The 13,204-nt window shown below is 33.3% G+C and overlaps 2 protein-coding genes across 5 annotated transcripts in view; one reads left to right on the top strand and one right to left on the bottom strand.

The window, feature by feature from the left end:
* Positions 1-1,198: 1,198 nt before the first annotated feature.
* LOC123311126 (serine protease inhibitor 88Ea-like) lies at positions 1,199-12,525 on the top strand. 4 transcript variants are annotated; one of them, XM_044894912.1, is made up of 6 exons: positions 1,206-1,456; positions 5,819-6,122; positions 7,979-8,408; positions 8,486-8,721; positions 9,906-10,239; positions 11,693-11,830. In XM_044894912.1, the coding sequence occupies exons 2-5, from the start codon at positions 5,823-5,825 to the stop codon at positions 10,191-10,193; spliced, it is 1,254 nt and encodes a 417-aa protein (XP_044750847.1). In that variant the 5' UTR covers positions 1,206-1,456; positions 5,819-5,822; the 3' UTR covers positions 10,194-10,239; positions 11,693-11,830. The 4 variants fall into 4 exon arrangements, with proteins under 4 accessions (XP_044750849.1, XP_044750847.1, XP_044750846.1 ...); XM_044894914.1 differs by lacking the exon at positions 9,906-10,239 and having other exon boundaries at positions 1,199-1,456; positions 11,693-12,525; XM_044894911.1 differs by lacking the exon at positions 11,693-11,830 and having other exon boundaries at positions 1,207-1,456; positions 9,906-10,669.
* Positions 12,295-13,204, bottom strand: part of LOC123311125 — a 22,608-nt gene continuing 21,698 nt past the window's right edge. The window contains exon 11 of the mRNA XM_044894910.1: positions 12,295-12,679. Coding sequence (XP_044750845.1) covers positions 12,641-12,679 — 39 coding nt within the window. The 3' untranslated portion in view covers positions 12,295-12,640. The remainder of the gene's footprint in view (positions 12,680-13,204) is intronic.

Here is a 13,204-nt window from a genome sequence, read left to right as displayed (position 1 = left end):
CGAAAATTGCAACTGAGTGAATATCATTCTTTGAAAGGACTACATATTATTGAGAAACCTTTCCTCATAAATATACTCTCCTATTTGATGCAGAATGTTAACAGGCATCTATGTGGTTCCAACACTATGGAGTGACTCCACATTTTTCGGTATCTGTTCGAAATTTCCTTCATACTGATTTTGAAAATGAAATATGTAGATCTGAAGGGGAGTCAAATTGCTTGGCCTGCTAGACCCACTAACTTAACTCCTGTAGTTTCTTCTTATGGAGCAAATTTTACATTGGGGAGATGAATAAGTTACAGTCTCTTCTATAAAAAATCTAAACTGTGTGCATGTGATGAAATTAGGAATAAGTCCAGGTGAATAAGGAAAGCGATCAATAAAACTTATAAGAGAGTTGAAAAGTGTATTGTAATGGCAGGCCTACTCTTCGAATATTTGAGAGGCGCCCAGTTTTTGTTGATTTCACTTTAAATCGTATTTACTATTTCATAGTTTGCTCTCACGAATTGGAATTTCAAGCAATATCATTCAGGTTTTGAATTTTCTCACAGGATGTTCAAAAGTTAAGCGTAAAATTCAATTTTACGTATGTCAACGTATCTATTCATCCTAAACGTGAAATCGATATTCGATATAAAAAAATGATCGAGAAACTTAAGAAAAGATTGAATACTAGCAAATTTTATCTCCCAAAAACAAAAACTATTCTTTTCGAAGTGTGACAAACTGTTCTTATATAGATTTTGATGGAGGCATTATCAAGTAGGTAAGCCCTAACAAAAAACATTCATCAGAGCTGACATTTAAATAAGGGTATATAATTTTTTCTAGTTAATTGAGTTTTCAAATGGAGAAGGTTCCTTTTAAATGACCCATTTGTTTCTTATGATATAATTGAGTAATGAGAAAGATATAATACTCCGAAGTAACTCTGCCTTGATCCTCGACCTCTACCAAAGCTGCATTCATAAGAACGCACATGATCCGGGTTCGAAATCAGCCGTTCACGTAACATCTAAAATTGGGTTTGTGGTGGCAAGAGCCGCATCGTCCATCAAATTTCACCTGCACGTCTCAATGAAAATCCATCCTTACATCCGACTCAACGACCACCTGGATGGCGAGCAGGTGAAACAGGAATTCCCGTGCACGAGCGAGGAAAACCCACCGCTTCACCTCAATCCCTTCTTCACAGCACCGTCATGGAACTTCAGCGGACGTAAACACTGAGTACGGAATTGTATTTAGTTTCGTCTGGTCGTCATTGCAATAACACATTCATTGATACGCCGATTACACACCTACAAAGAACACCTAAACCAGTTTAGCTAGTTTATTATTCTGTGATGTGTTTGGAGTAAAATAGACCCACTACGTCAGTTCTTCTGTATTGTTCTTGTTGTAAATAGGTATATATGAGGAGGTGACGACACTGTTGAGGAACGTTTTGGTAAGTGACCCCTTTTGAAACTGAGGTCAAATTATGTAACCAATATATTCATTTATCGGTAATATCATATTTGTGAATTTCGAAAACACACACTGAGAAAGAGTACGAGTCGATAATTTCGAATATCATCTACAGCGGCATTTCATGTTCATCTTATTTTCTAACACTTCAAAGTAAAGGGGATATTCATTCACTTCGAATGTGGATGATTCATTACACTTCTTACACTAGCGTGGGACGAATATTTCATTCGTACACACATAGATCAATTTCTCTCTCGTATTATTGGAACTAGAGTTCATATGGTTTTGAATATCAGAAAATCAAATCCTCCTAATTTATTTACCAAAAGAAGACAATTTATTTTGTTCTATATACATATTCTATAACTATGACATCCACATATACAGTGAGGAAATATGGACTCAAATATGCACTCTTTCTGAGATATGGGTTATCAAAAATACCCTTTTCACGTTTTATTTTATTAGGTACATTGAAAGGGAAAGAATAATTCTTCAAAAGCGTTCGATATGTCAATAGTCTTTCAATATTTTCAGCAAAAAATATAGGTTCATCCACCTACTGTTTGTTTCAGTTGCGTTTCTACTTTTTAACGGCTACAACCCCTGGAATGGAAACCACCCTCACTCATCGCAATATGCACGACCTGAAAGCTTGAAAAACACTGACGCATTTTGAAAAAAAATTTCCTACTGAAGTGCCCTTTCAATTTTGTAAACGTAAACGTTTCCATTTTCGACACCCGATTTTCAGAGGGGGTGCATATTTGATCCCATGTTTCTTCATGAAATCTTGACGTTTTCGGACAAGTAATCACCTCTTGACTTTTTGCCGGAAGTTTACAGCCTGTAGATGTTTTTATTAAGCTGATTAGTCTTCACCAGGTAATTCGAATTGATCGTTTGAGTTTTTGCTGTGAAATACTCCGATATTCTCCCCATCTCACTTCGAAAAGATGTGGGATTCGGTTCTATATTAATGCAGAATCTTTCTGCTTTATATCCATTCAAAGAAAAAATCTGAAAACAGTTCTCCTCTCAAATATTTTTTGCATTAAATGAAATCCACCCTATAGCAATCGAACAAAGTCTTGAATCATAATGACCTTGGCCTGATTATATAACCTTCAAGATCACCTGCTCTGCATCTTGTCTGACTAAGATCCGGCCAAAAGTAAACTTCTCGCCATTACTCCAGTAATGCAGGCTTACGAAAAGCTTATATGTGAAGAAGCTTATTCGAAAAGTACATGGAAAGTTTTCCTCACATTGTAGACAATGTTTCTTGGTTTAATAACCTTATTAAAATTTCTAAATGTTCTCCTCTAGACCCTCAGCAGGGATAGACCTACTTCGCTACCAAAAAAATTCCGATAAATACTGTGAACCTATTTAATTATTAAATTTTAGATTTATGTGATAGTTACTTCTGTCTTCAAAATGGAGACAAATTTTACTTGTTCTGGGGGGCAAAAAGGCTGATCTGGCCCTGTTACTCAAAGAAATTATTGACGTCTCTTATTAGTCAGACTTTGCTATGGTTTGTTATAATCGAATTTTATTATCGATTAACACTGTTCGATTTGGCAATGTACAAACATTGATTCATGTCTGAAATAGATTTTCTATGAAGACATCGAACAATGTCTTCTTGGTTTTTGAATGGTTCCATAAAAAATATACCATGACATCATCAATTCCGAAGAATAATCTGATAACTCATTATTTGCCCGAATGAATCATTTTCGCGAGCTGGCAAATAAAATTGTATTGGCACTTATTCCTCGGATTTGATTTTATGATTAAAAAAATCTCAGAAATTATTTGAAGGTCAAAATTAATTTGACGAAGTTTTATGATTTTGTGTTAGAACTAGGATTTTATTTGTTCTGGGAATCCATTTAGGAGCCAGGCGATTTCATATAAACTTTCATCTCTGTTATACCTTCACTAGATACGATTAAGACTGTTAATTCATAGATTCAGTTTTCTAAAGCATTTACTCAATATAAGTAAAGTGTTACTAGATATTCTTAGAAAGGTATTTGTGGTTCGAAAACGAAGAAAAAATAATATAGCCTTTCCTGAAGAATCCAGTTCAGGTTTTGAAACGTTCAGATTTCAAAAAAAAAGTTGAGCAAGGGTTTATTGCCCTTGCCCTTTTTTTGGGAACTGGAACAGCAGATCAAAAATTGAAATTTGATACAAAAAATAACAGCATTTAAAAATGATAAGATGAAATTTTTGTAGCGGTTTTTGGTTGAATTTCAGTAATTTTTTATGCGATACTTTCGATAGATAGACACCATCGCCATCGTGGAACAAATAAAAAAATGAAAAAACAAATTCCATTGAATTTTTATGAAGTGAATCGCATTTGGTATCATTTAAATATTCCTTGTTAAGTACCGGTAGAAAAATTACTGATGTTATTCACTGATTCCCTCACGAAACTGAAAAAATCTACTCTAATAAGTATAATGTGAAAACTCTTCTCCACGTGATACCAATCTCGCATGAATTATTCATTAAAGAATGGGATACTCATGCACAATTCAACGCTATAGCGAATTACCACAACTCTTTCAATAACCTCACGATATTCTCGTAAAATAATTAATTGGTCATATCCTACCGATCATTGTGGATGAGGTTGAATTTCCGGATATCCATTGAAATCGTTAGTTTATTGTTTGAAAAGGAAGAGTTCGACCTCAAATTAATATGACCATTGATCAATCTTAAAAAAAAGTACTGGTAGATAACTAGTTCTCTCCCATGACAATATAGCAGGTTACTTGCAATGAAATACTAGTATGAATGAATCTTGTGGGGAATTTCCTGTGACGTATTGTTTTACACATTTGAATAAATCTTGGTGGTCTTAATATATGCACTTAAAGGAGACAAACAAAGTGTGCCAAGGTTGACACAGCGGAATAAAAATTCAAATGAAACCGACTCGAAATGAGTTTGAATTTATTAATCAGTACTTTTTGGATATATGTATAAAAAAAAAAATCTTTACTGAAAGAGTCAGAAATTTCGGGATTGTTAAGGTAGCATTCTCGACACATTAATATTTTTATTTACGTGGACGGCATGTAAATCGCAAATTAAGACGAAGATATGTTTCCTGTGATAACCAGTCCTTCAATTGATATGTCCGAAGGCTTCCATCTTTTAAAAAATTGCTCTCACAAGATTATACCCTGTAGTTATAATTATTTTCAGAGCTGTCTACAATAATTATCTCTTTCTATTTTGGACGAAAATAGCTGAAGATAAATTGTTTTTCAATAGTGAATTTTAACACCCAAATATTCTTTTTGGGAAATTATCTGTTATGTAGAGAAGACATTGAAAAAAATATATTTTCAACAATAGCTTCAGATAATTTGACATCAAAGTATAAAATATGCGTGCACGAGCTAGCCCAAAGTTTTGGAAAATAAAGTGAATAGTTAGGGCTCGTTTCAATGGCTATATAAGGTATAAGTGAGAAGGTGAATAAATAGACAAAATATATGTTTATATATTTTGTCTATGATGGTTATTTCCATTCAGAGGCAACAACGTGTTGTTATTCTAAAACACAAGGACGCTGTAGAGTTGATACATAAGTTCATTATTTCTTATTCCATAAACAATTTATTTTCTTTCCCCCCTATTATGAACAATTCATTACAGACAGCATTCTGAACCCTCGATCTAGCAGCAATATAAATGGAAACTGTGCACCTCACCAAGATTTATTTTAGGAAATTAAATTCCAAAATGCATCTTAACGAGTAGCTTCATATGAAAGAATCTTCGATAATCACTGTTTCGTTTCATTTCCAATAATGAAACCAAGAAACGTCTCCAGTCACATCACAATAATGAAAGCAAGTCTGTAAAGGACGCAACATTGATTTGGTAACAGATCGACTGTGTCATCGTCCATTCAAAAGATACTTGAGAAAGTCCCGGGGATTGCTAGTAGAAACTTCAACTTTCTCCACATGTGATTCATTGTTCAATGTTCAAGCACCAGAGCAGTTATCGACCAAAGTTGGCGTGCATCATATTTTAAGTGTACGCTACCGTATATTATTTTTGATCTATGCATAACTTCTGAATTGTGTGAGTTGAAAATATTCTCATTTCCTTCGATTTCTTCAGAATTTTTTTGAAATTAGCAATAATTTTAGAGCAAGAAATTCATATTTTTTCCTATTCATTTTTGCGAGAAAACTTTCGCTCATTGTTTGATTATAATATCTTGTTTCATTTTACGTACCTACATTTCTACATCAGCAACTATCACCGATATATTTTTAAAATTGACTTTTTTCAGCACAATGAAGTTACCACCAGCCATTGCCTTCACAGTATTATTGTTGTGTACTATAACACAAGAAACCTCCGCCAATTGCCTAGGACCAATCGACAAAGTGAGCCAGAATGGGCAAAAATCCTTGTACACTGGACAACAGGACTTCTCCTTGGCTCTGCTAAACGCTATCAACAAGCTGTCACCAGATGATAACCTATTCTTTTCGCCATATTCCACCTATCATGCTTTGTTGATTGCTTTCTTTCTTGCTGGCAACCAGACCGAGAAATTCTTGAGGAACACTCTGAGACTGGACAGTTCGCAGGTAAGAATCAAAACCTAGACAAACCCTGCATCCAGATTACGACTTTTTTTGTTCAGCTTCAGAACTAGGTATACAGTTAATTTATTATTTTGCGTGTGTGTTAAATTTGTGCTCGTTTTAAGAGAATTGGCTGAATGCTACTTATTGAATGTATACCAATATATCAAAATCTTCGAGCTTTGAGGGAATCTACAATATCAATTAAATATCATTTTTAAATGATAGGAAATTGTACAATAATTTTTTCTCGATTCATTTCAATGAGGTGGTTGAATTGAAAGTAACTTTTCCAATAAATTTTATTCAATGATCCATAATCCATTATTTTTTAACTGGCGATTAAGTAACTTATTTTCAATGCAGTCACTAAATACACTGACTGAATTTCGATCCATAAGTGAATAAAAGCTTGTATTATATAATTCAAAAAATTGCTTTTTCGCAAGGTAATTTTTAGATAAATCAGTCTCCTCTCGCCTGTGAAATGAATTGCAATTACTGCATCCCACTCAGGATTTAATAACGAAGTTACCTTGGGCTAGCCACATGTTGTATCCGAATACTTTAACTTTATGCTAAAATAGTGAATTGAAAAAAATTATTCATTATCGTGAGAGAATCTTCACATTTGATTTTTGTTGAAAAGATATTATTGTTCTTTCATTTAGATAGAAGATCTATGAAAAAACTAGGGAAATAATAATCAAATGATTCTATTTTTTCCTACGAGAAAAAAAGAAATGAATTTTCTTCGAATGACTATCATTAGGATATAAATCAAATTTTATAATAGTCATTTCAACTCGAGCAGTACAGTAATGAATTACGCTTGACGAAACATTCTTAATTCTTGAGAAATCTGAAAATTGTGTGAACTTGTAAACTGTAAATTCTGCAAAAAGTTGATTATTTATAAATTGTTTTTTTCACTCAAGTTATTTCATATCGAAATTAAAAGGGTAGAGTTTTGGATTCAAGTGTTATATGCTCAATCAATATTGGAAACTTAAACATTTATTGCAAATAAAATCGGTTTCATACATATTTATTGCAAATAAAATTGGTTTCATTCACATGCAATGTGAATAAAATCGGTTTCATATTGGGATACAAAATGCGAATTTTAATTATTTAAAATATAGTCGAGTTGAGAATGTATATTTTACCTTTTCAAACATTACAATTTTTTTCGATTCATTATCCACTCAGTTTTCAAACCTCAAAATACTTGTTCATCTTCAATAAGAACTCTAGAAAAATTTGTTGGACATTATCTACTCGATTTTTTTACATAATGTCAACTCATACCCATTTATATATATCTAATGGTCAGATTGTATAATTAATTTCATGACAGTCAGACGGCCTATTCAACAATATTTTGCTTTAAATTTACAATGTTGGAACTGATTACAGTGGGTTATTGTCTAAAGTTAGGTATATAACTTTTCGAGATCTACAAAGTTGTAGTTCATTTTTTTTCTCTATATTTTTTGGAATTTATTCAGCATCGGTCATATCAGCCAGGAAGGAACGGGTTATTGTTTCTTGTTTCCGATATTCCCAACCATTTTATAGTCATATCGCGACCAATTTACACAAAATCTGAACAAATTATACTTTTGAACCTTCCTCATGAATAATTGTATCTGTTGGTGTAAACCACATGAAAAACCGTGCAGTTTTTTTGAGTTTATCGATATAGTGAAGAGACAGACGCATCTGAGGACTTTATTTTATTATACATACATCTATTTGAAAATATTATGTAGAGTACACGTTCGATCCGTTGTTAGAACACTCTAACACATTTTGCATTTGCAACATGTCTTACCAAAACGTTTCTTATTTTCCAGACTAAAAATGATATCCACCTTGCCTACAAACTTGACAAATTGCGAACAAACTTCACAAGTCTGCAGGCTGCCTACGAATTCACGAGCGCTAACAAGATTTTCGTCGGTGACGATGTTCCAGTTAGAGACTGCATATTGGACCTCTTCAAGGACGAAATTGCCATTACCAAGTTCAAAACTGACGCTGAGAATGCCAGAAACCAGATAAATCAGTGGGTCGAGGACAGGACAAACAATATGATCAAGAATCTGCTTCCACCAGGAAGCGTGGACGAGCTCACCGATTTAGTACTGGTCAACGCGGCATATTTCAAAGGGATGTGGTTGAAGAAGTTCAATCCTTCCGAAACCAGGCAGGAAATTTTCTACGTCAGCCCAACCAAACAGATCATGGTTGATATGATGCACCTGGAGGGCACATTCAATTATGGTATGTTGGTCTTTTAATATTCGGATAAATCTTTCGAAGTATATCCTCATTCTAATTTTTCATTGTGATGTTTGCAGAAGTGTCTGAAACTCTTGGAGCTCATATTTTGGAAATGCCATACAAAGGAGAAGACGTTAGCATGTACATCTTGCTGCCGCCTTTTTCGAAAACGAACAGAGCCCTGGAGAACACCCTCAGTAAACTGACCCTTCAAGAATTCAGCAATATTGTCGAAGGAAAAAATTCTTTCAGTCATACTGTACAAGTGTCTTTACCTAAGTTTAGCTTGGAGCAGACCATCGAATTAGTGCCGGTATGTATTTCTTATTCGATATGATTAAATTAACTGATGTATATAATGTATGTATGTCTTAATTATGAATGTCTGGGTATGCTTGTTGCTTTGTATATAGCAGCTTTATCTCCTCGCTGTTTTTGTTCATGTTTTTTGAATATTTCGATTAGGGTCATGCTGGATATCTCTACTTATAATCATTGATGGCAACAGAAAAACATATTTTTAATATTATAATATTCACCTGAACTTCAATAACAATTCGATTGAATCTGTTCTTTATTAAATAAAGGAATTAAATTAATTTACCTACTATTGAAGATAACAGTTAGCAACGTAGCAGAGAATTGGATAATTCTTTATTTCTTATTGGAAGTCATTATGAATTTCACATGTATGAGGTGGGCACAGTTGTTTTCACAAATGCGTCTCGTTTTTGTACCTATATTTTAAAATTCGTTATTTTAAGCATATATTGAGTGTTTTTTATAATTTCCATTACAAAATTAACCAGACCATTTTGCGATATGTAACCATCTAAGCTCAGAACTGCTTTAACCCTTACAATTTATTCATTCTTAAAGGTCTTCTCAAATTGAATTGGTTTCTCAGATTGAGTTCTTTAGCGAGCTTTCTCGACTTCGGAGTTTTGGCTCGGCTTAATCTTTCCTTTTTCACACTATCTTTTGCACTGCACCCAATTTGCCCATGGCAAATAAATTTTTGAAAATTATGGTTCTAAAAATTTGTAACTACAATTTAATTGTTTTCTGTTTGGATGAAATTCCACTTTTCTGAAACGGCAGTATTATCCCATCACCCCCCAAGTCGATATTTTCAAACGTAAATTTTCATAGTTTACTGTTTGAAAAGTCAAAACCGTCCAACCGCCATAAATCTTCAAATTTTATTATGAAATTCTAACTATACTCGGCATTATATTTCCTTTCTCAGTCAAGGGAACGAACTTTGAGTAGCAAACCAGGTTTTTATCCGGTGAAGTCTCTTTTATTTCAGAAAAACTTTTTTCTTTCTAGAATCACAAGTCTATATGCTCCTATAATCGTCTATACATGAGTGTTCATATTGTTCATAAAAACTCAAGTATATGTCAATACCTCCAGCGTGACCCTAACTCATCGAATGCTCACTTCCTACCTCACAGCGTTTGTGTGGACACTAACACTAACTCTTGTTGGTAGATTCTTGAAACCCTTGGTATTGGGAACCTCTTCAAAGCGGACGTTGACTTGTCTTCGTTATCGACGAAAAAAAGAGTTACCTTAGATAGGGGCATTCACAAGGCAAGAATTATTTTAAATGAGAATGGGGCTGAAGCAGCCGCTGCTACAGCACTCATCGGATGGAGAATTATGGAGGACATTGACGAAAAAACAGAATTCAAGTGCAACAGACCCTTCATTTTCATAATATTCAATAAAGAGAGGAAAACGGTGTTGTTCACTGGTATTTTCAGGAAACCAGCGTAAATTTTTCTGTCTTTGTTGGAGTCTGACTTGTTTCATTGGAGGAAATGTAAATATCTAGTTGTGGAGTTAGATGCATTCAGCTCAGACTCAAAAGTTTCATTATAATTTCTTGAATCTTTCAAATTTTATAGTGTGGATCAAGAATTCAAATGCAACTAGCTCGGCAAGAACAAATGATTAATTTTGACTGACAGTGTCTGTCTGCTTTTATTGTAAATAATTAACGATCTTTATGCTGTCAATAGCTTTATTTTGTTAAACTTTGCATGCACAAACAAAATGATATTCAGGTTTAAGTGAAAGTTCCTCGGCCAGTTTCATAATCAAACTTAAAGTTCCTTTATTTTTGAAGCTTTCTTTAGCCCTACTTAGAATGAAACTTCAGGAAGCTTAAGCTTAAAGGGACGGACTTTGAATTCGATTATGAAACTGCCGTAAGTTCCTAGAAATCAATAAATATTCAAAATTCAAAGGTCTGTAATGTTTTCTTTCCTACGTTCAAATTTAAACAGAACTATATATACGGTTTTACTATCGAGCATTTGGCCTCAAAATGATATAAATCGAATATTTTCTCACTGGAGATATCCAGAAAATTGAGATGATTGAGAGATTTAATAAGTTTCATGCTACACATTGGTATTTTTATCGATTACCCACAAAGTAATGCCAAACAACTGTAGATCGGTTCCTGCAAACAACAGAAGTGGTTTACATTAACCATTTATCATGATGAAAGACAGTTGTTATTTTTTACTTATAAAAATGGATCGGCAATTTTTTCTAACTGCAATAATATAATCAACCTAGAGGCTCAAATTCATTCATTTGATTCCGATAAAGTTTAAGACTCATATGTCAACGGTTATATAAGGCCAATAGAAAGAAAAGAGAACGCTATCCTAATTTTCCAATAATGATGAAAAATGGGTCGCATTTTGTTACCCAACATTTAGCAGAAAGTGAAAGAAGTAACAAGCCATGTCTGAATATTCTTTATTATATAAGGCTAAGGTATTATCACGCCCTTAAACCCCCATAGGTATATGAATATAATATGATTCAACTCCCCAAAAACCGCCATCCAAGAGGAGTTAATTCAACTGCTCTAATCCTGAGTGATTTTTGAGAATTGATACATTTGATATTTGATGCTTTGAATTCAATTATGTCTAAAATGATCGCCTCTCTATTATTGTGCTTTTTGTCTCTTATTCGAGCTTAATTATGATTTGAAATAATAAAAATCAATATTTTAACTAACTTCGTGAAGATGCTTTGAAAAGCAATGCTAATCAGGGACCTATTTCATGTGTTGAAAAATGACAAATTTGAACTAAAACCTGTTTGGACAGTAAAGTATTTATTAATTATTAATATTGTATTTTTCTCTTGGAGTCATAATTCATTCAGTGCCTTACTGTGGAAGGCGTGATCCATTTATGATTACTATCTATTATCCTTCTCGAATTAAAATTTTGTCAATTGATTCGTTGCAGGTTCTTGAAGAATTAGGGGTTGGGGATCTATTCGAGTCAACTAGGGATCTATCAACATTGTCCCCTAAACCCACTAAGCTCGACCAAGCTGTTCACAAATCGCGCATTGAAGTCACAGAAGATGGGACAGAAGCAGCTTCTTCCACTGTGTTGTTCAGTTTCAGATCAAGCAGGCCAATTGAACCCGCTCAGTTTAACTGCAATCATCCCTTCATTTATATAATTTATAATAAGGCTGAACGTGCCACTTTGTTTATGGGAGTTTTCAGGAGTCCTAACTAATGGAGGGAGCAATTATTATGCTAGCCCTCGACTAATTTGTGAGTTTTATGCATGAATACAACAAAATTGACAACGTGAATTAATATATTTCAGAAAGTTATTCTCCTATACCCAGAAATACTTTGTTGTGTTATGCCACCAGTTAAAAGTGAATGTCAAAGTAAAGTTCATGCTGTTGACCATTTATAATACTTCATCCCTACGAGCAAATCTATTATATTTCGAAAGAATTTAAGAATTATCGCTCCTCAATTATTTCCACAATATTTTCCGATTCCAAACCTTTGTGGGAAAGGGAGTGAAAAAACTGTGAGAAAATAGAGATTTCTAAAATTATATTCTTCACTTTGTATATCAGTATTTTCGGGATTCATACACGAAATAATGTACATAGAATATTTATAGATTTAGAATATAATAATTTTTTAATATTTATTTCTTCGATCGAAACTTACAAATAGTTTGGTTCAAAAAAATTGTGACAGTTTCGCAGAAATGTATCAAAAAATTCATCACTACATTTTTGTAATAAAGAACTGTCAAATATAAAATTCGTTTCATTGATCAATCATGAAATAAAAATAACATATAACAATAACATAAAACAAAAACAGTCACACACACAATAAACGAGAAAATGATATGAAATAAAATGAAGACTAGCCTTTATCTCCTGGAAATTGCATTTCTTCTTGGTGATTTAGCCTGAAATAAATCGGAAAATGTAATGGTTCAATCATTTCGTGAATTCATCAGGGATATTTATGTATATTTTTCCTTAATCAAAATTTCCTAGTATAACCGAAAAAAACCTTGCAGATATAGTTTTATTATTCTATTTCGGTTTTTTCAAATCAACATGTCTCGAAAAGAAAGAAGGAGATTGCAGTGCAATTTTTTTCCTCACTTTATTTCAAAGGTTCATTGTTTATACGTGAAATATCGAAGCAAAGGAAGAAGACAAAATATGACTGGCTGGATTTCAACAAAATTGAGTCATGTTGGATATTACATGAGCGTCTATTGTCATTAATGTGTATTTACAAGGAAAAACATTTGTTGTCAACAAATTTGTCCTCTTTTTATGTTTTTGATGTAGATGTTAAGTAGAATATCTCTACGGTGCATAAGAGAGATTTGATGACATATTTCTTTTATGTCCAACCACACGTTGTATTGCAGAATTAGTAACATATTTTCTTACAACTTTGATACAAAATTTTGCTGACC

Source organism: Coccinella septempunctata, chromosome 4, assembly GCF_907165205.1.
Source record: "Coccinella septempunctata chromosome 4, icCocSept1.1, whole genome shotgun sequence".
Lineage (NCBI taxonomy): Eukaryota > Metazoa > Arthropoda > Insecta > Coleoptera > Coccinellidae > Coccinella > Coccinella septempunctata.
This window is presented reverse-complemented; position numbering and strand designations above follow the sequence as displayed.

Coding starts and splice junctions, on each gene's coding strand:
- LOC123311126 (XM_044894912.1), top strand. CDS start 5,823: ATGAAGTTACCACCAGCCATTGCCTTCACAGTATTATTGTTGTGTACT. Junction 6,123..7,978: donor TGAGACTGGACAGTTCGCAG/GTAAGAATCAAA, acceptor CTTATTTTCCAG/ACTAAAAATGATATCCACCT. Junction 8,722..9,905: donor AGACCATCGAATTAGTGCCG/GTATGTATTTCT, acceptor TCTTGTTGGTAG/ATTCTTGAAACCCTTGGTAT.